The 24,995-nt window shown below is 44.4% G+C and overlaps 1 protein-coding gene across 2 annotated transcripts in view; it reads left to right on the forward strand.

The window, feature by feature from the left end:
• LOC109870143 (endothelial PAS domain-containing protein 1) overlaps positions 1 to 24,666 on the forward strand; it is a 60,556-nt gene extending 35,890 nt beyond the window's left edge. Inside the window, exons 2-16 of one of the 2 annotated variants that reach the window (XM_020460507.2) lie at positions 476 to 660; positions 6,552 to 6,700; positions 7,294 to 7,378; positions 8,611 to 8,723; positions 8,950 to 9,152; positions 12,747 to 12,853; positions 15,472 to 15,619; positions 15,943 to 16,151; positions 16,727 to 16,944; positions 17,425 to 17,538; positions 18,069 to 18,547; positions 18,668 to 18,764; positions 18,930 to 19,032; positions 19,170 to 19,337; positions 19,680 to 19,831. In XM_020460507.2, coding sequence (XP_020316096.1) covers positions 476 to 660; positions 6,552 to 6,700; positions 7,294 to 7,378; positions 8,611 to 8,723; positions 8,950 to 9,152; positions 12,747 to 12,853; positions 15,472 to 15,619; positions 15,943 to 16,151; positions 16,727 to 16,944; positions 17,425 to 17,538; positions 18,069 to 18,547; positions 18,668 to 18,764; positions 18,930 to 19,032; positions 19,170 to 19,337; positions 19,680 to 19,831 — 2,530 coding nt within the window. Of the gene's footprint in view, positions 1 to 469; positions 661 to 6,551; positions 6,701 to 7,293; positions 7,379 to 8,610; positions 8,724 to 8,949; positions 9,153 to 12,746; positions 12,854 to 15,471; positions 15,620 to 15,942; positions 16,152 to 16,726; positions 16,945 to 17,424; positions 17,539 to 18,068; positions 18,548 to 18,667; positions 18,765 to 18,929; positions 19,033 to 19,169; positions 19,338 to 19,679 lie in introns of both variants that reach the window. The other variant, XM_020460506.2, reaches the window with a different exon arrangement.
• Positions 24,667 to 24,995: the final 329 nt, after the last annotated feature.

Consider the following 24,995-nt stretch of genomic DNA (forward strand, 5'->3'; position numbering starts at 1 on the left):
GGCTATATTAAGACATGGAAAAATCGCATGCTTAATCATTCTCTGCGTGGTTCTATTTATCTTTCAAAGAAGTTGAGCCACAGACTCTCTTGAGATTTGGGTCTCTTTTGTTGCTGAGCACAATGAGTATATCCTATACGTGTTTGCCAGTTTGTGTCCTCTCACCGTATACAATGCAGGGGATTGGTGCTGGTCCTGAGAGAAAGAATACAAAGAAACACTACATTATTTAAGAGTTGGGTTGAAGTTTGGGGTCAATTCCATTTAAATTCCAGTCAATTCAGGAAGTACACTGAATTTCAAATTCAAATCCATTAATTTTCAATGAGGAACATTTGGAATAGGAATTTGGTTTGCCTTCTGAATTGACTGGAATTGAAATGGTAATTGAGTGGAACATTCTACCTGTAGCCTATAGATAATTTGACCCTTGACCTCCCCACCTGACCTGACTTCTCTTCCTGTCAAGGAGCAGTTCGGAACGGCGGAAGGAGAAGTCTCGTGACGCGGCACGCTGTCGTCGAAGTAAGGAGACAGAGGGGTTCTACGAGCTGGCCCATCAGCTGCCCCTCCCACACAGCGTCAGCTCCCACTTGGACAAAGCCTCCATCATGAGACTGGCCATCAGCTTCCTTCGCACCCGCAAGGTCGTCGGCCCAGGTCAGCGCTATATCATACACGCATACACACACAAACACACACACGTACAAAGACACACATACACACGTAGTCAGACACACACACACATATGCCTTCATCACTCTTCTCCTGATAAAGCATATACTTATTACTAAATACATATGTTTTATGAAGATCACCTGTCTGTCAAGACTATCAAATCCATAATCCCTGGTGTGTGTGTTGTTATCTAGTCATAGCAAGATACTTATTGCTGCACTTGGTTACTATAAGGATATCAATGTCCCATTAGGTCACTGATATATGGGATGGAGATTATGAATCACTGATCTGCCTCCTCCTCTACTATAATTGTGACAGTGAAGTAAACAAAGGAAACAGCACTGGGACAGATGATGTAAATCCTTGGTGAGAGGGGACAGACATGGAGGAAAGAAGAATCTGGCAAACATGTCTCTGGAAGTTTCTTGGATCCAGGGTGGAAGTGTGTGCATTGGGAGGGAGGGTGGGGGAGGTCATTACACTTGTCCTCCTTCCCGTGCTTTTATAAAATTAGAATCTCCGGAAGACAGACAAAGGAACCTCTTTATTGTTCTGGCGTTCCACAATGTCTGTGTTTTGAAATAAGGAGACATCAGACTTCATCGCATGAAAACACTACGGAAGCAACTCCAGATGCAAAATGTATCTATATTATTTACAATAGTTTCTGGTCCTTGCCATGGCACCCTGGTTATCTCCTGCCTCTCTTTGCCATCTCCCCTGGTCAAACAGTGCAACTTCACTGCAACAAGTGAAATCTATGTAAGCCTAAATATCTTAATAAGACAATTAAGGTAAAATATCTTGAAATAAGATAAACAACTTCAATGAAGACTTTTTTTGAAGGTTAAAATAAGCAACGTTATCTGGCAATGGTGTTAGCTGATTTAGCCTGGTAAAAAAAGAAGCATTTTAAGTGAATTTTCACTCAACATAAGATATTTAGGCTTGCTTAGATTGAACTTATTTCAGTGTTCTGCCTAGAGGTGGTTCAGTGAGAAGGTGAGAGATATTGAGCAAAGGAGATGGGATGTATAGGTTCAGAATAGGCTGGAGTTGTGCAGTGAGGGACTGTAGGGGATGGCGAGGGACAGAATCGCTGCTCTGTAGAGGGGAGATGGTACAGACGATTGTCTTATCTGCACAGCTGTGCTTCTGATTGGAGTGGGATGGAGAATGTGATTGGAAGGCACTCAGAGGAAGGCCCGGCTCTGCCACTGTGAGACTGGCGCTCCCTCTCTCAACTCAGCCATAACACAGACCTGCCTTGGCGCTATGCAACACCCCCCCCCCTACACACACACACACCCGCACGCACGCACACTCACACACACACACACACACACACACACCTACACCTACACCTACACCTACCACATGTCACTCCCAAGGAGAAAGAATCGTACAGATTGCTGAAGTGCCCATTTTATGCCTCTCTAAAACAGAACAGTTGTATAACAGCCATGCATTCACGTGCATACACACACACACACTGCCGCAGCAGCGGAAACACCTCTGTGACCGTATACACTGAGTATACCAAACATTAAGAACACCTTCCAATTATTGAGTTGCACCTCACCCACCCACCCTTTTGCCCTCAGAACAGCCTCAGTTCATTAGGGCATGGACTCTACAAGGTGTCCAGAGCGTTCAACAGGGATACTGGCCCATATTGAATTATGTCAAGTTGGCTGGATGTCCTTTGAGTGTTGGACCATTCTTGATACACATGGGAAACTGTTGAGCGTGAAAAACCCAGCAGCGTTGCAGTTCTTGGCATAAAGCGGTGCACCTGGCACCTACTACCATACCCCATTCAAAGGCACTCAAATATTTTGTTTTGCCCTCTGAATGGCACACATACTGTACACATTCCATGTCTCAATTGTCTCAAGGCTTTTAAAATTATATAACCTGTCTCCACCACTTCATCTACAATGATTGAAGTGGATTTAACAAGTGACATCATCAAGGGATCATAGCTTTCACCTGGATTCACCTGGTCAGTCTATGTCATGTTTTGTATACTCAGTGTATAAGAGCAGCCCATGTGGTTCTGGGACACTGATACACTGGCCCCTCAGCCACTATGAAACTGAATGAATGATTGAGTCAATTACAGCTATTCACAGGGATAAAGTTTCAATGAATCTTATGGTTGCTGTCAAGCTTGATTTTGATGTGCATTAAACATTTCCTCTAAAACTACCAGCCTTATCATTCTTACTCAGAATACGAACTATGTTGATTTCCATCTGAGAACAGCATCAGGCCGCATTTTAAACTATGTTTATCTGAGAACAGCATCAGGCCGCATTTTAAACTATGTTTATTTCCATCTGAGAACAGCATCAGGCCGCATTTTAAACTATGTTTATCTGAGAACAGCATCAGGCCGCATTTTAAACTATGTTTATTTCCATCTGAGAACAGCATCAGGCTGCATTTTAAACTATGTTGATTTCCATCTGAGAACAGCATCAGGCTGCATTTTAAACTATGTTGATTTCCATCTGAGAACAGCATCAGGCTGCGTTTTAAACTATGTTTATCTGAGAATAGCATCAGGCTGCGTTTTAAACTATGTTTATTTCCATCTGAGAACAGCATCAGGCTGCGTTTTAAACTATGTTTATCTGAGAACAGCATCAGGCTGCGTTTTAAACTATGTTTATCTGAGAATAGCATCAGGCTGTGTTTTAAACTATGTTTATTTCCATCTGAGAACAGCATCAGGCTGCGTTTTAAACTATGTTTATCTGAGAACAGCATCAGGCTGCGTTTTAAACTATGTTTATCTGAGAACAGCATCAGGCTGCGTTTTAAACTATGTTTATCTGAGAATAGCATCAGGCTGCGTTTTAAACTATGTTGATTTCCATCTGAGAACAGCATCAGGCTGTGTTTTAAACTATGTTTATTTCCATCTGAGAACAGCATCAGGCTGCGTTTTAAACTATGTTTATCTGAGAACAGCATCAGGCTGCGTTTTAAACTATGTTTATCTGAGAATAGCATCAGGCTGTGTTTTAAACTATGTTTATTTCCATCTGAGAACAGCATCAGGCTGCGTTTTAAACTATGTTTATCTGAGAACAGCATCAGGCTGCGTTTTAAACTATGTTTATCTGAGAACAGCATCAGACTGCGTTTTAAACTATGTTTATCTGAGAACAGCATCAGACTGCGTTTTAAACTATGTTTATCTGAGAACAGCATCAGGCTGCGTTTTAAACTATGTTTATCTGAGAACAGCATCAGGCTGCGTTTTAAACTATGTTTATCTGAGAACAGCATCAGGCTGCGTTTTAAACTATGTTTATCTGAGAACAGCATCAGACTGCGTTTTAATTAAACTATGTTTATCTGAGAACAGCATCAGACTGCGTTTTAAACTATGTTTATCTGAGAACAGCATCAGGCTGCGTTTTAACTATGTTTATCTGAGAACAGCATCAGACTGCGTTTTAAACTATGTTGATTTGTTGCATTTGCACTGAGCTGAGATGGGGTGAAATATAACGTTCAACAGGAACGTCCTCTGAGTTCAGATCAGTAGGATACCGTACAGACACTACAGGAAATGATGCAAGACATGGCATCCTGTGACCTGTTTTATAATCTATGCTTTTGTTGAAGCTTTTGTAGTCCTGTAGTAGTTTGATGTTAACATACTGTACCTATTACCTCATTTAACCATGACTCCGCTCAAATGGGAGTTATTACAATCCCAAACATTCTACTCAAAATTGTAGAGAAGGAAACTACAGATGCAAAAATCAAGTGTTCAGGCTAAAAGGTGGTCCTGTAGAGTTGAGTCTCCCATCAGCCGAAGACTCATGAGAAAGTCGTTGCTCCCCTGGGGCTACATTCTCTGGGCTGGGCCAAAATCCCAAATCCAGGCCCAGGCCTTCTTGGCCCCCCGTAGGCCTTGAGAACAGCTCTTATCTAAGGGAAGCACACTGGAGGAATCACAGGCTTCCGACCCCCAGCATGGAGCCACGTTTTGTTCACTGGGACTCTGTAGTCGCTCTGCTGCCTCCCTTTTGAGCCCATGCCAGATTAACTTTATCTACATTTTCTCACTTGGCTTCAAGTAACGTGGTGCAGACTGCAGAGATTATTTTGGGGTTGTGTAGGTTTCATTAGATTTAGCTACAACATCTTGGATACTGAGCTTCCAATTGGCTTATTAAACCCCCCTCCTCTCCCTTGTAACTATTCCCCAGGTCGTTGCTGTAAATGAGAATGTGTTCTCAGTCAACTTTTTAAAAAAACATACAAATACTGTGCAGTATGTATTGTACGTTACACAGTGACTTTCAGTGTGCTGGGAATGTTTGTGTCAAGGTTAAGGCTAACTCATTAGTGTGTGTCTTAAGATGGACACTGTTAAAGCAACAGCCTTTCTCAAGTGTGTGTGTGTGTGTGTGTGTGTGTGTGTGTGTGTGTGTGTGTGTGTGTGTGTGTGTGTGTGTGTGTGTGTGTGTGTGTGTGTGTGTGTGTGTGTGTGTGTGTGAGGGAAGCGACCAAGGGAAGGTCAGGGGATTTGGGAGTGTTCAGAGATGCAGGATGAAGTTGTTCTGGTTTGTTTTGGACATGGGCCAGGGCTTCAAGAAGGAAAACAAGCTTGACACACACACACACACAAACAGGTCCAGAACAAATTTAAGAAAACATACAGTATTATGCAGAGCCTTGATTGCATGGAATTCCCTTCCATCTCATATGGCGCAAGTGAACAGCAAACCTGGTTTCAAAAAACAAATAAAGCAACACCACATGGCACAATGCCTCTCCCCTGTTTGACCTACTTGTTGTGTGTATGTACTGAGTATGTGTAACTGATAAATGCACACACACACACACATACTACATGTCAATGTTTATAAATGTATATATACTGAACAAAAATATAAACGCAACATGCAACAATTTCAAAGATTTTACTGAGTTACAGTTCATATGAGGAAATCAGTCAATTGAAATAAGTTCATTAGGCCCTAATCTATGGATTTCACATGACTGGGTATACAGATAAGCATCTGTTTGTCACAGATACCTTAAAAGAAATGGGCATCACAATGGAACTCAGAATCTCATCAAGGTATTTCTGTGCATTTAAATTGCCATCGATTTAAATGCAATTGTGTTTGTTGTCTGTAGCTTATGCCTGCCCATACCATAACCCCACCCCCACCATTAGGTACTCTGTTCACAACGTTGACATCAGCAAACCGCTCGCCCACATGACACTATACACATGCTCTGCGGTTAGGAGGCCGATTGGACGTATTGCCAAATTCTCTAAAATGATTTTGGGGTCGGCTTATGGTAGAGAAATTAACATTCAATTCCTGTAGTCAGCATGCCAATAGCACGCTCCCTCAAAACTTGAGACATCTTTGGCGTTGTGTTGTGTGACACAACTGCACATTTTATTGTCCCCAGCGCAAGGTGCACCTGTGTAATGATCAAGCTGTTTCATCAGCTTCATGATATGCCACACGTGTCAGTTGGATGGATTATCTTGGCAAAGTAGAAATTCTCACTAACAAGGACGTAAACAAATTTGTGCACAAAATTTGAGAGAAATAAGCTTTTCGTGTATATGGAACATTTCTGGGATCTTTTATTTCAGCTCATTAAACATGGGACCAACACTTTACATGTTGCGTTTTATATTTTTGTTCGGTGTAAAGTATTTAGTCTGTATGTATTTTTTGTTATGTGTCGGACCTCAGTAAGACTAGCTGTCGCCATTCACAATGAGACAAACTTGTGCCGAACACACACACACACGTACACACACAAACACACACACAGTTCTATAATGTTGCACATCTGACGTGAGTGTTTTCCCAAAGGCTGCTCCAACGGTGCAGAGACTGAGGAGGACAGACAGACGGACAGTATGTATTTGAAGTCACTGGAGGGGTTCGTCACTGTGGTTACATCAGACGGCGACATGATCTTCCTCTCAGAAAACATCAACAAGTTCATGGGCTTAACACAGGTGAGCAGAAACATTACATGATTGAAACATCATCCATAATCAGGTTGTTTGTTATGTACAATGCATCCAGTACTCTCTCCCTGGAGACAGACAGACAGACAGGCAGAAAGACAGACAGGCAGGCAGAAAAACAGACAGACAGACAGACAAGCAGACAGACAGACAGACAGACAGACAAGCAGACAGACAGACAGACAAGCAGACAGACAGACAGACAGGAAGGCAGACAGACAGACAGGCAGGCAGAAAAACAGAAAGACAGACAGGAAGGCAGACACACAGAGATGGGCTGTAGCTGGTGATGTCTCTCATAGCCGTGTGAAATGTCAGCCCTGTCAGAGGCCTGTTTGGCACTACCTAGCTATGTAGGACAGACGGCCCTCTACCACTTTTTACACTATCAGTTTTACCTCCTATATTTCTTACAGCTAATGTCTCTTACAACCAATGCTCTCAGAGAGCCAGAGTCTTCATAACCTCTTTACTGTGACTGAATGCTGAATGTAGGTGTTACTAGTCTCTTTGGCAATGTAACAAATGGTTGTCACTGTCTGTGTCCTTGCTGACGTGACACCATATGTGTGTGTCTACAGGTAGAGTTGACTGGACAAAGCATCTTTGACTTCACCCATCCCTGCGACCACGATGAGATTCGCGAGAACCTGAGTCTGAAAAATGGTACGTGTTCTCTCTGTTCATGTGAAAGAGTGTGTTCGTAACTGTCGTTTAATTAACACGTGCACATACCAAAACATGCAGAGACCGTGTAGAGTGGAATCTATAGCTCGCCAACAGAGAGATAGAAAAGTGTGCATGGTGAATGTGTGCTGGGACAAGGGCCTTGGACTGATACGAGAGGAGAGGAAGAAAGGAGAGAGGAGCGGATCTCAGTGGCTCTCTGAGATAGGCAGGATGGAATGCCATACTGTCTCTGGGCGGATGCACACACACACTGTGTTCTCTATAGCAGCCTTAGCCTATTGTGTTAATCAGAAGTTGTAAAATTGCACACACAATGAATAGTTAACATAACTTCATGTTCCAGGCTATAAACACTACTCCACTACCATATGAACACTTGCTGTTGGACAATAAACTGCTATATAATTACTTAATAACACTAAAATAACAGCTATCTCGGCCATGTCTTGTGTGCCATGCCAAGAGAAAATACTGTAATGATGGTAGAAATAATATTGTGGACACACTGGCTCTTTCCCTGCGTCTCTCCCCAGTTACCCTCTAATCTCCCCGTGTTCTGCTGTTCTTTTTTTTTGTTATTGAATCCATTTCTCTCGCTCCGGGGTGGGCCACACCATGGTGATCAGACCAGGGACCTAGTAGGCCGACTCCTAGGGCCCCTTCCTGGGACTGTTGATAGAGGAGGGGCCAGAGGAGGGTGGAAAGGTTGGTGGACGAGCGTGCGCTGCTGTTGTGTCCACACACACTGCAATCCATGCCAGGCCTTTCCCTGGCGCCACCCCCCTCATGGTGCCCCCCTTTAACAGTCCTTATCAGCTGTACCCACAAGTCTCTGCCTTGCACCACGGCTAGCAGCCAGTGTCTGACGAACGCCACCCAGGGCTGAACTCTGGCCTTGTGGTTTAACAGCTCGGCTGCAGCCACTCTGTGGTGAATGTGCTACAATGTAGTGATGCTGTCACCACTAACAGCTTTCATGATCAGCCGTTTTGGACTGAGTTGCTGATCCAGGTATGCAAGGGGTTACTCCAGAAACACAGGACAGTGCTTGTGTTCACATTGGTGGTAAAGAGAGGAGTGTAAAGAAACCGAAACCTTCACCTCACACAAACTTTAATCTCACAAGCATGTGACTGGAAAATGAAGGTGAAAATGTCACATTCTTGAACGCTAACCCGCAATAATTATCTTTGTATGTCTCTTCACAGGCACTGGGAAGAAGGGGAAAGCCTTGAGCACTGAGAGAGACTTCTTCATGAGGATGAAGTGCACAGTGACAAACCGTGGACGCACTGTCAACCTGAAATCAGCCAGCTGGAAAGTGAGTGCATGGAACTAACAGAAGATACAAGATCACTGCCATCACTACTCATGAACAACACATGTTGTTTATTTTTTTATAGTCAATCATTTTTTGTGTTGTTTATTTAGAATAGGACCGCACTGAATCAATGAGATGATATCCTGAGGCGTGACATCAGGCGTTGCATCTAATCGTTTTTATATAGAATATTATTGATATATGTGTGTCTCCTCTGCTTTCCTAGGTTCTGCACTGCACTGGCCACCTGAAGGTGTACAGCAGTTGCGCCCCTCATGGGCTGTGTGGGTTCAAGGAGCCTCCTCTCACCTGTCTGGTGATGATGTGTGAGCCCATCCCCCACCCCTCCAACATCGACACGCCCCTGGACAGCAAGACCTTCCTGAGCCGCCACAGCATGGACATGAAGTTCACCTACTGCGACGACAGGTAACGCACACTGTCAGATACATACACGCTCACACACACACACTGTCAGATACATACACGCTCACACACACACACTGTCAGATACATACACGCTCACACACACACACTGTCAGATACATACACGCTCACACACACTCACACACTGTCAGATACACACACACACACTGACACACACTCCCAGCAGGGACACAAAGTTAACTTACAGTACTATAGCAACAGGGAACACACACACAAACCATATCACATACTCACACACAGGCATACACTCACTCTCTATATATGCATAGTCACAGACTAAAATACATACTCATACATAAATGATGTACCCATTTCATTCTCATACATAGAGTACAACTCCCACATACACACACATTTAAAGTGTAGGTCCTGGGCAAGAGAAGCAGCAGCTGCAGTGACTGGTAAAACTCTGGTAAAACTCCAAATCAGGTGCTGTCACTGAACGACAAATTATACAAAAATACACAAACACACACAAGCATGCAAACAGGCTGGGGGTAATGATATACTGACTGAAGGAGTTTGATTTGGCAGGACCAGATAGGAAAAAACATTAAGAATGACATGTAAATACGCCTCTCGCACGGCATCTTCAATGAGCGCCAGAAGTTACCCACAACATGTTCTCAGGGCGTTTCACACAAAGAGAGCGCCGTGCGCCTATCACCACGCCAACCATGGCACCATGTCACCGTGACAAGTACAGGTCCTACCGCCATGTTTCCGTTATGATTGATGTCCCTGTTAGGAGTGTCTGCTGTTCCCTCTGGGCCAACTGCATCACAGACACAGCGGCCATCTTTGAGCCAAAACTGGTCTCACCGGCAGAGAAAAACATTCCATCCTCCTCGCTGCTTGAAACCACACCGGTCGGGTTTTTCTGTAATCTGATCAAGCGCTCATGCAAAGACAAAAGGTTCCTTTTGAGAACAGCGGGTACCTTCCTGCGAACAAGAGGCCCGTTTTACTTTTGTAGCATTTTGTTAAATTTAATCGTTGCACAAATCGTCTCCAATTACGCAAATGAGGTGAGGGCCCATGATGCCTGGCGCACGTCATTATGCTCATTAGTGGTCCTGGTCAGTGCTCCCACCTGGCACGCCACGGGTTGCTTTGGGACGCCCCCCTAGGAGAGGAGAAAGGCTGAAAATAAGAGAAAGAACTCAGAAATGTTTATGTAATGTTGATTTATACTTCAACATTCAAAACTTTCCTTCTTGCTTGGGTCAGAATATTTTGACCCTTTGCACCTGCAAGGCTAAGAGAAAAGTTTCATGATTGAGGCGACTTGGCACATAAGCTTCCAATCATCATTATTGTGGCTATTTCAACATGGAAACTACGTATTAATCCAGGGTCTGCATCATTGTTTTACCTTTTTAAGACATTTCTCTGATTTTATAATAAGTTGAGGTCTACCGGCTGACCTGTAAAAACACAAACCAAACCCCCTTCATCTTGTTGAAGATTATGCAGGCATCATTGGGAGAGTTTAGAGCTCTCTATTGTACTTAACACCTAAACCCACATCCCTCAGAGGTAAAGACACAAATCACTCAATCGAATAAACAACACAACGTATGTGTGGGTATGATGCAGTGAGGGAGGACTTATCTGTGCTCGTGGTTGGCTAGCTGGCTGGCGGACTGGCTGTCTGGCTGACTGGTTGGTTGGCTGGATTGCTAGCTGACTGACGCCCCTCTGGTTGCAACTCATCCACAGGAAGTGATTAGTGAAATGGGTTTAGAATAGAGAGGCCTTCAAAGATCCCCCCACCTCCTCCCTCCATCAAAAACCCTCCGGGTGCAGCTGTCAGGGGTTACATAACAACAGGACAAGAGCCCAGGACCACTAAGAGAGGGCCTTTGTCTAACACACTGAGTGTACAAAACATTAGGAACACCTTCCTAATATTGAGTTGCACCTCCTTTTGCCATCAGAACAGCCTCGATTCATCAGGGCATGGACTCTACAAGGTGTGGAAAGCATTCCACAGGGATTCTGGCCCAGGTTGACTCCAATGCTTCCCACAGTTGGGTCAAGTTGGCTGGATGTCCTTTGAGTGTTGGACCATTCTTGATACACATAGGAAATTGTTGAGCGTGAAAAACCCAGCAGCATTACAGATCTTGACATGCTCAAACCGGTGTGCCTGGCACCTACTATCATACCTCGTTCAAACGCACTAAAGTATTTTGTATTCACCCTCTGAATGTCTCAAGGCTTAAAAACCCTTCTTTAACCTGTCTCCTCCCCTTCATCTACACTGATTTGAAGTGGATTTAACACGTGACATCAATATGGGTTCATAGCTTTCACCTGGATTCACCTGGTGATGGAAAGAGCAGGTGTTCCTAATGTTTTGTACACTCAGAGTAGTTCACAAATAAATAATAATCCCCACAAGCATTGTAATATATGCCATTTAGCACACGCTTTTATCCAAAGTAACTTAGTCATATGTGCATACATTTTACATACGGGTGGCCCCGGGAATCTAACCCACTATTCTGACGTTGCAAGCGCCTTGTTCTACCAACTGAGCTACAGGACCTTGTAGATTAGTGACCTGAGTGCAGTGACTTAAAACCACTAGATTAGACAAGGAGGTACAGTTCTCCTACAGTACAGGGAAATACTGAAATTTGGTGTAACCACCATGTCGATGACCTATAACCTCCACAATCGAGCTTTTGGAATCCGATATCAGAGTTTCCAATGCTTTTACAGCCCCACAGCGATCAATGGATCATAAAGATCTAGAATTCCTATGCCCATTGACCATTCCCCACTTACCATCCTTACTCCTGCTGTGGTAGAGGAGAGAGGGAGAGAAAGCGTTAGACAGTAGAACATGGAAAATAGAGAGTGAGAAAAAGAGATTGAGACAGTTTGGCTTGAACAGAACATCACGTTTGGCCCAGACAGCTCAAACTAAAAGGATTAAGGGTAAAACAATTAGGACGGAATTAGGACGGCTCATAATAATGGCTGGAGCTACGTGAATGGAATGGCATCAAACCATGTGTTTTATGTATTTAAGACCATTCCACTATTCCGCTCCAGCTCTTACCATGAGTCCGTCCTCCCCATTGGATTAACTAAATTCAAATACTGTAACTACACACTATAAAATATGGGTGAAGTAGGCAATCCTTTTCTTTCTTTTTCGGCATCAGATCTACCTAATTCTCACTTCAAACATACTTCTTGTGTTTAATAGAATTAAATTACACATTCTGTTAACATCTGACTCCAGAGTAATCTGTTCTTGCAATTTTTGGTCTATGACATTTCAGATAGAAGATATGATAATTTATCACTAAATCGTTGTGATGTAGTTAACTACTTTTCAAAGTAACTTCATTCATGTTAAACTATATTTTTCTTAAAGGTAGCTTTACTGTAGCTAAACTTTTTCCAGTGTGAAGTACTTGGTAGCTTGGTAAACTAGAGTAGTTTCTCCAACACTGTGTGTGCGTGAATGTGTGCAAGAGACAGAGACAGAGACAAATAGAGGAGGAAAAAGCGATACAGAACAGTGTTAACAGGTGTCTGTATTTCTGTGTGTTGCAGAGTCACTGAGCTGATGGGCTACAGTCCTGAAGATCTGCTGGGCCGCTCTGTCTATGAGTTCTACCACGCTTTGGACTCTGACAGTGTCACCAAGAGCCACCAGAACCGTGAGTGTCCACACTAAAACTGAGTACACTGAAAACGCATCCGCATGCTTCCCAGCTGAAACATTTTGGAAGAGTTTGTGTATATATTATGACGACATTCTGTGACGTTTTGGACTTCGGCAAGGGTTTTTCAGGCCGTTGGGCACAACATATTTTTTTCAAGGCCAGCCGAAGTTCTGCAGACAAAGTCTACGCCCCTTCATCCGTGATTGGTCAACTGTAGGGATTCTTCAATAACATCTTTGTCGCCATTCAATGAGTGACGACTCGTTTTCATGCACATTTTTTTATTGTTAGATGTAAAATTGCGCCACTAAGATCTCCTCAGCAAAAAAAATACAACATGAATGACAGTTATCTTAGATTAATTCTGACTATTTTGAAGAAGTGTATACTGGCTCTGACTTCTCAAATTGGACAAACAGCACTATTGTGCTTTTTTCTTGTTTTTCAAGCGAAGGTCTTTTAAGGGAGTATGCGAGCACACCCGTTCAGTTTGCCTAGCCAACTTTGGTTTGCCGCCAGCCGAACTGAAGCATGCTGACTCCTTAACTCAGGGATGACAAAGAGCATGCTGACTCTTGACTCAAAGCCTGACAACAGATAGAATGATTTTGAAGTGGGGGGGAAATGTCTCATCTATGTGTTGATGACCTTAAATCTCCTCTTCTCTCCCTGGTAAAGATCTGTATGAACCTCAGTTAGCTACACACACATTTACACACTCACACACATATTAACACATACGTATACAATTGCGCTCGCAGGCACACGCGCACACACACACACACTATCCCCCCAGTTCTGTTGTGAAAAAGCAGTCTCTTAGCCCTAGGCCCGTACTTAATGAATTACTCCTACATAGGGACTCTAATAGCCACAACATGTGAGCCTGCTAAAAAAAGAGAGAGGGAGAGAATAAAAGAGAGAGAGAGAATAAAAGAGAGAGAGAGAATAAAAGAGAGAGAGAAATATTATCTAGCAGAGCTGGTTCTTAGAGAACTGGGTGGATGGTCCAGTCTTAGACGCTGCGGCCTGGTTCCCAAGCTCTCCGGTGTCACTGGTGTAGGGGGGAACAAGACACAAGACTTTACAGTGTCAGAGCAGCACCTCATTCAGTCTATAGGAGACCGGTACTGAGCTCCCTTTCTCTGCATTTCATTAAAACCATTAATCCACTTCATCGTTTTTAGATTGTTGCCTTAAACGAAACAACAGTTTTTTAAAATGTTTGTGATACTGTAACAGGCTGTCTTCAAATCCCTGTAGATTTCTATCCCTCCTCTCTGTTTATGTATATGTATTGATTTTACCAGCCCAGAGATGAAACCCAATCCATGTTGACGTCCACCAGCTTCTCTAACACAGAGATCAGCCCCCAGCCCACCTCACACACAACACCCTCACATCACATCTAAACTCCACTAGGCCCCTCTCTCTCTCAGCCAAATTACATTTCAGATGCATGTGTGAGTTATGACTATAATTCAAAACAGGCCTTATTACATTAGTGAGGCTCTGTGGACCTGGGCCGGTATTAAGATGTCTTCAATCCCATTAGGGCTGACCTGTGACGGGGGAGATAAGAGGAGCGCAGGGCGTCTGTGATGACAGGGGACCAGGTGTCCCACATTGCCCCTGTAATGAGGCCCTCCAGTGGGATGGCTTCTGTCCCCCAGTGACATTTACACATCATTAAAAGCCTCTCTCTGTAACAGGAGAGAGGGGAAAAGGAGAGAAAAACAAGCCAGGGTCTGGGTTGTGTTGTTCGCTGAAAGCAAATCTACCTGGAGCAGGGACAGTTCTGTTGGCTTGTGTGGTGGTGGGAGTGTGTGTATGTGTGTGTACCCCTCTATGTTTGTGTGTGTTTGTTTACATCCTAGTTGTGGTAGCTCTACTCTCAACACATCAAATGAGCTCCAAGCTCCTTGTTACAGTCTATGAAACTGCATCCATCTATCAGTGGTGTGGTTAGTCCTAGCAGACTGAATGCACTGGGCAGCCAGCCTCTCCTCCAGAGAATAGCCTCTCTATGTGGCCCCCTTCCGGCCCAGAGACACAGACGGCCAGGCTGGGCCTGGTCTCTGCGGCAACGTGACTGGCCAATAGAGCAGCAAATGCTCTGGTCTGTATTTACTCGCTCTAATCCTGCCCTAGGATGAACCCTACGACCCCAGGCCTGCTGCTTTCCCACGCCAGTCCTGGGCCTGGGCCAACCCACACTGAGGACAGCAGCTAGGCCATCCCCTCCTTCTCTCTCCTGATACTTATCTATCTCTCCTCACCCCTACATTTCTCTCCTCTTCACCCTCGTTCTTAGTGTTACCCTGGCCTGAAGCTCTTTCTTCTTCACCCTCGTTCTTAGTGTTACCCTGGCCTGAATCTCTCTCCTCTTCACCCTCGTTCTTAGTGTTGCCCTGGCCTGAATCTCTCTCCTCTTCACCCTCGTTCTTAGTGTTGCCCTGACATGAATCTCTCTCTTCTTCACCCTCATTCTTAGTGTTGCCCTGACCTGAATCTCTCTCCTCTTTCCTCTGCTATTTGCTCTCTGAGTTGCTCTTCTTTTCACCTCCATCCAGCTAGTTTTATACTGACTCTCTCTCTCTCTCTCTGTACAGTGTGCAGTAAAGGTCAGGCAGTGAGTGGACAGTATCGTATGCTGGCCAAACATGGAGGCTACGTGTGGGTTGAGACCCAGGGCACAGTCATCTACAACAGCCGGAATTCCCAGCCGCAGTGCATCGTTTGTGTCAACTACGTCCTCAGGTAGGGTCAAAGAACAAGCAGAAACAGAACATAGGGCCCATTAATCTCAGGTTCTCAGACCATAAACCTACTCCTGGATGAAATAGCATGTTTTTTCACTGGAGGTCCTCTATTGAAAATATTTTTGAGTCCAGGACTAGGCCTAACCTGTGTCCAGGAAACTGGCCCATTATGTACAATATTGGTGGGAGGAAGTGATTGTGGAAGGCTGCTGGTTCAAATGTAAGATTACAGTATGACAGTAGCTTCATTTTAGTCTTAAAATCTGGTGGTAACATAACACATCCCGGAAGTATCCCTCTCTCTCTCTCTGTGTTTTTTAGTGACGTGGAGAACAAGTCCATGATCTTCTCCATGGACCAGACTGAGTCTCTGTTCAAGCCACACCACATGAACAGTTTCTTCACCCAGAGTGGTGCTGCGGTGGCCGCGGAGCCCATCAAGACCCTGTTCACCAAACTCAAAGAGGAGCCAGAAGACCTTGCTCAGCTGGCCCCCACACCTGGAGATGCCGTCATCACCCTTGACTTTGGTCAGAACACTCCCCAATATCTCCCATTCTGCTTTAGATGTCTCCCTAACCATACCAATATCTTCCATTATACTGTCCATTTCCCCCTAACTATACCCATATCATCCCATTACTACAATACATCTCCCCAATGCCATGCTCCATGTCACATGATATGGTAGAAGTTAAACATGTAGTTATAGTTATGCCGTCTCTAACGTCGTCCCCAGACTCCAATTGCTGGCGCATAAAGTACATCTATGTGAAAACTATTTCTAAGATGCGATACTTTCAGATTTTCCTAACTCACTTTCTTGTTTATATCACTTACGCTGATCACTCTTTGAAGTCCACAATGAGTTAAGCTAGATGGTGATGGACTGACAGATCAGACTATTAAAAACAGCGGTTGTTTCATCCGCTCCAGCCATAGACCAGTCAAGTCCGGTTCTGAGGCAATGTGAAACCAGACGGTTCTACAGAGAGACAGCCGGCTGGTGGACAAGATTAGACCATTTCTAGTTTAAGGTAATGGCCTAAGTTCTATGAAAACAGGAATATTAACCATCTACTGTTTATATGATTGTGTCCTACAGGAAGGCCACCGTTTGAGGAGCCTCATCCTCCTCTTTACCCCAAGATGTCTCCCATGCCCCCTCCGGCCCCCCAGGGCTGGGGCAGTGATGCCCACAAGCCCTGCCCGGCAGGAGACATGTCCAACCACATGGCTGCCACCTTCTCAGTGCCCCAGAACCCCACACCAGGCAGCGCCACCCCCAGCACTGCCCCCCCTAGCCTGAGCAGTTGTTCCACGGTATGTAGCTGCTACTGTCCCTGGTGTCCTTTTTCACTCTTCTATCATTCTTCTGTCATCTACTACTTCATTCACCAACACCACGTCCGCTAGCACAAGCCTTCATTACCCGTCTTTCTTCCACAGCAAATGAATGTGACTCATGGTTTATGTATTGTGTTTTGGTACGCTTGTGTGTGTTCGGGTTTGTGTGTGTGTAGCCTAAGTGTGTGTCACAATGTGTGTGTTTGTCACCATGTTATGCGCTTGTTTCTGCGTGTGTGTGCATGGGTGATGTTGTGGGCACAGATCCTGGGTGTTTGGGACAGGGGGCAGAGTGTGGTGAGAATGGAGGGGGTGGATGGTTGGAATAAGCAGTGGTCACTAGTTACTCAGGGCTCAATGGAGCTTTTGTCATGTCACGTCCTCTCTCTCTCTCTCTCTCTGTCTCTTGGTCTCTCTCTCTTGGTCTCCCACTCTCCCTCCTCTCTGTGGGTACAGCCCAGCAGCCCAGGGGATTACTACAGCGAGAGAGAGAGTGACCTGAAGGTAGAGCTGACTGAGAAGCTCTTTGCTCTGGACACAGAGGGGCCCAAGAGCCCCGGCAGCACCCAGGTCAGTTTCACTGGCACTTCACAGACCCACTACTCAACCAGTGTGCATGAGATGGAGGGTAGACATTATATTATATTTACATTTATTTGAAGGGCAATTCTGCCACTTTTCAACTTCATATGCATTATCTCCATCACTGCATAAAAAATAACATCATGCTTCTCTGTGTCATCACAGGGTCGGATTAAAAGTAAGAACAACTGATTTTAAAAACCTGCAATGTGTTTCTAGCTGGATGGAGGGTCTCTTTGTCACCGCCAATCTCATAGTGTTAGAAAATCACTGTTTTTTCAAATCTTTTCAACTTCAACTTTATATTTCTAATGCTCAACATAGAAATGTACCATTTTAACATATGTAGACACTGGTATTGTGTTGGAGATAATGAAAATGGGGTTGAAAGTGGTGGAATTGCCCTTTAACCAAAGTGTGCAGTGGGGTTGCTTTCTGGTCTGACTGTATGTTGGACACTTTTTGTCTTGCAATGTCATAATGCACTTCAGAAATTTGATTTGATGTGACCCTCTCAGTCGGTCCTGAGTGATTTGGATCTGGAGACCCTGGCTCCCTACATCCCCATGGACGGAGAAGACTTCCAACTCCACCCCATCATTACTGAAGAGGCCCCTGGAGGCACCGAGGGGGCCGCTGACCAAATGGGACACCGCACCACACAGAACGGGTTCAGCAACATCGCCAGCCTCTTCCAGCCCCTGGGATCTCCACAGTCTGCCCACTACCAGCCCGCCAAGTGGGCCCCAGGAGACAAGAGAGGCCCCAACCACAGTGAAATAAGCCCCATGGACTCCAGGCCTACTCTGCCCTACACAGGCCCTGCACAGATCACCCCCTACCACACCCTAGCCAGCACCCCTTTGTCCTCCATGGGCGGACGTCAGAACCTGCAGTGGCCCCCCGATCCCCCGTTACACTACCAACAACAAGTGGACGCCATGGGCGGAAGCAACTCATGTCAGAACATGCCGGTCAACAGGATGCACAAGCAGAGGTACTGTAGTGGACCTTCAGTGTGTCTGTCCTACTGATTGAATTCAGTTCCTGTACTGATGGTTGTTAGAGCTAGAGTTGATCTACAGAGATGATGAAGTAATGTGATGTTCTTCTGCAGGTCAATGGAGAACTTTGTCCAGGCCTACAGAGACATGAGTCCTGCTAGAATCGCCATAGCCAACAACTTCAAGCGCTCCTTCACGCAAATGGCAGTGGTACGTATACCCTCTCACTGATTTATGACTGTAGGCTATGATATGTGTATTCAGTTTTTCTGAGCTCACTGTTAAATATTTCATGAGAGTTGTATTAGATGCGGAAACTACAGACTTTTGACTAAGTTTTCGACTGTAATGTGTGTCTGTTTTTACGTTTATCAGGGTGACTCCACCCTGAGTACACCATCAGAGATGATGTGGAAGAGGATGAGGAATGAAAGCTGTGCCATCCTGGATAGATCTCTCAGCACCAGCTCACTGGCAGGTACTGGATGGTGGACAATGTGGGACATACAGTGTGCAAACCAAAATGCCAAATATCACTTATAGTAAAAACCATAGTAGAGAAAATATAGCAATATTGAACTCATCTTAATATCTCTCTTCCTCTTTCTTTTACAGATAAAGGTATGTGCATACATGGGGGTGTTGACCAGTGTCTCAGCCCTCTTCAACGGCACAGGAAGTCCCAGTATCCAGGATGTGGAAACAGTGCACCTAAAAAAACCTTCCCCGAACAGTGGTGCAACTACAGAGAATACCGTATGCTGCCCTCTCCCAAAACAGAGGGTAAGCCTGGCATTTTTATTTCCATTCTAATGCAACTCCCATGTGTCGTACGTCATTTAAAAGATTGACTGGTCAAACTAGTAGCAACCAGTTGGCCAGAGGCAAAGAAAATATGTCAACGTTCACGTGGGGATTTAGGCAATGATGAAACAACATGTTCAAATCTATTTTTACAAATTGATTTGGACAAATAATATCCTTGGTTCTGTAATCACAGTCCTTTTCCATGACTTGGCACCATAGTCAATTGACTGTCCTCCTCAGATGAAGGTTGATTGGCTTTTGCCCCAAAGCCATTTCCTCCCTACTAATGGACTGTCTACATGTTTGTTGTGTGTGTAGGGGTTGCCAGTCGGCTGTTGGGCCCGTCCTTTGAGACCTATTGTCTGCCAGAGCTCACCCGCTACGACTGCGAGGTCAATGTCCCTCTCCAAGGCAACCTGCACTTGCTGCAGGGCAGTGACCTACTGAGAGCCTTGGACCAGGCCACCTAGACCGAGCCCTACACGCCCTACTGCATTTCCCTACCCTGGACCGGGCCACCTAGCCCTACACCCCCTACTCCCCTACCCTACCCTGGACCAGGCCACCTAGACCCAGCTCTACACCCCTACCCCCCTACCCTACCCTCCTCTGGACCAGGCCACCTAGACCCAGCCATACACCCCCTACTCCTCTACCCTACCCTCCTCTGGACCAGGCCACCTAGACCCAACCCTATACCCCCTACTCCCCTACCCTACCCTCCCCTGGACAAGGCCACCTAGAACCAGCACTACACCCCCTACTCCCCAACCCACCCAACCTACCCTACCCAGCCCTGGACCAGGCCTCTGAGACGCAGACATATACCCCCTCCCGTACTTTATCTTACCCTACCTAGACATAGCCCTCACCAACCTCACCTCTACTCATCCTTACCCTCCAATAGTCTTAGCCAATACACCCTAGACTAACACATCTCTACAACACTGACTGACACCTCAGCCAAGCCGCTTCCCCTGTCCTAACGTCCTGGCACATCTAACATAGTACTACTCCACCATGCCACACCCACCCACCCTACCATACCAAGCCCCATACAAACCTGTTTCATCGTCAAAGCCACACATACCCTGACTCCTCCTCATCCATCCACCCTACTGCCCCTATGTATCATTAGAAAAACGTGTGGCTTCTGTTCTATTTTTGTTGTCTTTATCATCATAAATTATATACGTGTATAATTCTTAGTTATTCGTCTATTTCTGTTAAGCGATTTGATCTGTTTCAGTGTTCTCTTCTGTCCCCCCAATTGTGTGATCTGTAGCCTACTTTTCTTCTTTCACCATGTCTGTCTGTCTGTCTGTCTGTCTGTCTGTCTGTCTGTCTGTCTGTCTGTCTGTCTGTCTGTCTGTCTGTCTGTCTGTCTGTCTGTCTGTCTGTCTGTCTGTCTGTCTGTCTGTCTGTCTGTCTGTCTGTCTGTCTGTCTGTCTGTCTGTCTGTCTGTCTGTCTGTCTGTCTGTCTGTCTGTCTGTACGACGCTGTCATAGACACACTAACAAACAAAACAGTCTGAAATCTTCACCGAATGTAAGCATAACACCCAGGTTTTTTTTTTATAAACTTTTTTGTTGTTCTTTTACTACCCTTTCCCCATTCCTTACTGTCTAGTTTCCTTCAGTCACTGGTGTCTGTTTGCATGTTTCTATTGTTCCCTCAGTGTGAGCTCACTGGATAGTTACAGTGCTTGCCATGAAGTTGATTGGTCAAATCAGAGCGTGCCCCCAACATAGGGAGGAGAGTGCTATTTTTGGTACCTTTTTTCATGGCATTAGAAGACATATCAGAATCAGAGAGACTTTGGCCTAGATCACAGGAGGGTGGTGACGGGAGGACGGCTCATAATAATGACTGTAATGAAGTGAATGAGATGGTATCAAACACAATAAAACCATGTGTTTGATGTGTCAATACCATTTCATTCATTCCATTCCAGCCATTACTATGAGCCCATTCACTCCAATAAAGGTGCCAGCAGCCACCTGTGGCCTAGATTCACTAAGATCAAGCGTTAACCAGTGATAGCCGACACCAGCACAGCTGGCGTTTTAGCCGTGTCGCTGGTTTAACTGCGTTACAGCTGTTAAGTAAGAGGGTTTCTCGTGTGGTCGTTGTCACGAAGCCACACCGGTCCCACTCGCATTACAAGTTCAGAATGAGTAAGTCTAGGCTATATAGAAATTACATGACACTCAAATTGAGAATCATTAAACTAAATAATTAGGATTTCTATCAACCTAATCGAGGTGTAAATTAAATATCACATTCCAGTGTTTGAACTTGTAAACAAGTTGTAAACAAGGTTGCATGGGATTTCTCTTAATGCGACTCCGTGTAGCCAATGGCAATGTCCTCCTTTAGGTATAATGCCGGGAGCCACTTGTGGATTTGAACACTTCCTTAGTTTAAGAGATGGCAACTCGCTATTGACATTGAGACTCTTTTTCTGTATTCCTTCTCTTTCTTTCTATTTCATTCTCATTTTTAGGTCTTTGTCTTTGTGTGGTGACCACTTAAAGTTTGAATATAGCTTCGTACACACATATATGTATTTAAAGACAGAAGCTATAAAGTTTCTACTATAATGTCAAGATAGTGTTTTTGTGTTTTTGTGCCTTGGTACTTTGTCTTATCTACCCAGTAGATGCAGATTGTATTCCTGTGTTTTAGATGTTACTCCATAGTGCTGGTGTCTGTTTTGTTTTTTTCCAGAGTGTATGCACAAGTATAATGAAATTGTTAGCAGGCCAGTACTGATCTGTTGTTGCGCTTTAAAGAAAAAAGAAAATGGAGAGGGAAAAAACGATAACATTTTCTAAGTTCCACTTTTGACATGTAGCATTTTGAAAATTGTAAACAAAAGAAATGGACACAAAAGTAATATCTTTCAACAGTATCTAAACAGGTGATGGTGCTTTATAGATATAACCATCTTGCATTTGTAGAGGCAACTTTATATGTTTCATGGATCCACTTTCAGTAACACTGTATTTTGATGTTATTGTTCATTTTTCTTGCTGAGATTGTCTTTAAAGGTGATTCATAACAGACATGATGTGCCTTAACATTGCCTTAAGGTTGTCTCAATGTTGATTCAGCCCAGTGTTATGCCCTTCAAATGCACAGATTGTAGACGTAGACGTACAGTAGATTGTCCAATAAAACTACACTAGCCTATACAAATCCCGATGTTTAGCTTGGAGAGCTCTAGTGTCAGATCCAGTATGTTGAGTAGATGTAATTAGAAGTCCAGTCCAAACAGAGAGACGCTCTAAAGGAGAGAATTCTAGAAAGATAAAGAATCAGATTCAGCACGTCGACCTATGTGTCTGGCACTGTGTTGATTTAATGCGGGTTTAGGTTGTTAATAAGAAACCAGAGGCTGTAATGTGGTGTAGAGGGTGTTAAATTAGTGCGGGTGATACACTAAACACTTTAAAGACCAATGGTCAATATCAAATACTCACTTCCCTTGACAGCTTGGCAAAACATGTTTTGTCAATACAAAAATCTCAAAATTTAAACGGTTGAATCTAAGATTATTTCTGGGTTAGATGGCGCAATAGTTAAATATAGATTTAGAGCAATGGGCGGCAGATACCTGTTGAAACCTGTTGAAACAGATGCAGGTGGTGATAGAGCTATGAGACAGAGACGGGGATAGAAGTGAGATGGAGAACTGAGGGACAGATAGAGAGGGACTGTGGTGCTGAACTGTGACTGACAGAGAGGGATACATCCTGCTCAGCCTGCCCACTGATGCACTGATCTCTTCACACGCTACTTCACTCGGTAGTCAGCTCATCTCTCGGTCTCGCTCTCTCGCTCCCCCCCCCCCCCCCCTCTCATCCCTCTCGCTCTTTCTCTTTCCCTCCCACGTACATTTTAAGGTACATCCCTGCCAAGTTTAGCCACCTTGTCAACTCTAGCGCATTCTAACAAAGACAAAACATTGCTTCCACTGTTAATGGAAATATATCGACACAGTGAGTTCCTCCAAAGACATGAGAAAATATGCTCCTTGTTTTCGTTGAGCCAAAGTGAATGGAATGTGGGACGTTTCCTCAAATTACCCACATCCCAGATAAATTAAACACAAGGATAAAATGTTAGGATGTATAATTGTATGTGTTTATTTATTTTGTGGGAACAATGACAAATTACAGATAGTTAGATCAGACCACTCTGTTAGCTGACAAGTATCTGGTTTTGGTCCCTATATGCGCTGTCTAAAACCCCCAGATATGCAGTATTTAACCAGTTAAATTACATGGGCCATGTAAAAGCAAGCAAAAGTCCCATGCTTTGCATTTGTTATATTAAACTTATATGAGATTAAATGTCTCGTTATTACTTGAATTCTAAGCATTAGAAGAAAACCAAAGTTAGATAGAGATTAAGTTCTCTGCCTCGCTGGCCACACTCCTGTTCCTGACGGAGAGGAGGCTGGCCGCGCTCCTGTTCCTGACGGAGAGGAGGCTGGCCCCGCTCCTGTTCCTGACGGAGAGGAGGCTGGGATGTCAGATGGAACTGCAGATGGGGTGTGGCCTAAATTGTGCTCCTGTATGTGAAATGAGTAGGCTAGAGGGAAGTCCCAAAATGGTAACTGCAGAAGGAAGGCTATCCACCAGTCCTAGCTGTAGCTACTGTGACACTTGAAGGGCCCAAAAAGTAAACATACAAATATGAATAATTGAACAATCTCAGTTCTCGTCCTCTTTAAAGACAATATCAGCATTCTAGGCTACTAAATATAATGAGGGTTGTTTTTTCCTTGGGATATGTTCTGCTTTTATCCATTACATTTGTGGATGTCTTATAGTTATTTTAGATCAGTGGTTTCCAACCTTTTTTGGTTACCGTACCACCAACTGAATTTTGCTCTGCCCGGAGTAACACTGAAGTACCCCCTCATGTGCATTTGACCAGTAACCCTATGGTCTCATGTGCATTTTACCAGTAACCCTATGGTCTCATGTGCATTTTACCAGTAACCCTATGGTCTCATGTGCATTTTACCAGTAACCCTATGGTCTCATGTGCATTTGACCAGTAACCCTATGGTCTCATGTGCATTTGACCAGTAACCCTGTGGATAGGCCAAGTACCCCCAGGAGTCCTAGTACCCCTGGTTGGGAACCACTGTTTTAGATGATCCTATGATTTATATTGAATTCATATTGACATTATTATATTGTTATTATTTTTGTTATTACTGTATGGGGAACTGAACCCAATAAGAAGACGTATTTCTGCACTGATATCTTATTAAAGCGTACTGATCTTACCTGCCGTTTGTGATGTGATACATGTTTCATTGTTTTATTGTCACAGGTCAGTTCCAGTACCATATTTACAATGTGCAGGGACACTGGAGTGGTAGAGGTAGATATGTATAGGGGTAAGATGACTACATGTAGGTATCAGGATATATGATAAACAGAGTAGTGTGTGTGTGTGTAGAGTCGGTATGAATGTGTGTGTCACGTGTGAGCAAATTAGGTATGTGTGTGTGTGTGTGTGTGTGTGTGCATAGAGTCAGTGCAAAAATAAAAAATATTAACACTGCCTATACAGCCTTCATAATGCATTATAAGCACATTTACAATGCCTTAT

Source organism: Oncorhynchus kisutch, linkage group LG25 (genome assembly GCF_002021735.2).
Source record: "Oncorhynchus kisutch isolate 150728-3 linkage group LG25, Okis_V2, whole genome shotgun sequence".
NCBI lineage: Eukaryota > Metazoa > Chordata > Actinopteri > Salmoniformes > Salmonidae > Oncorhynchus > Oncorhynchus kisutch.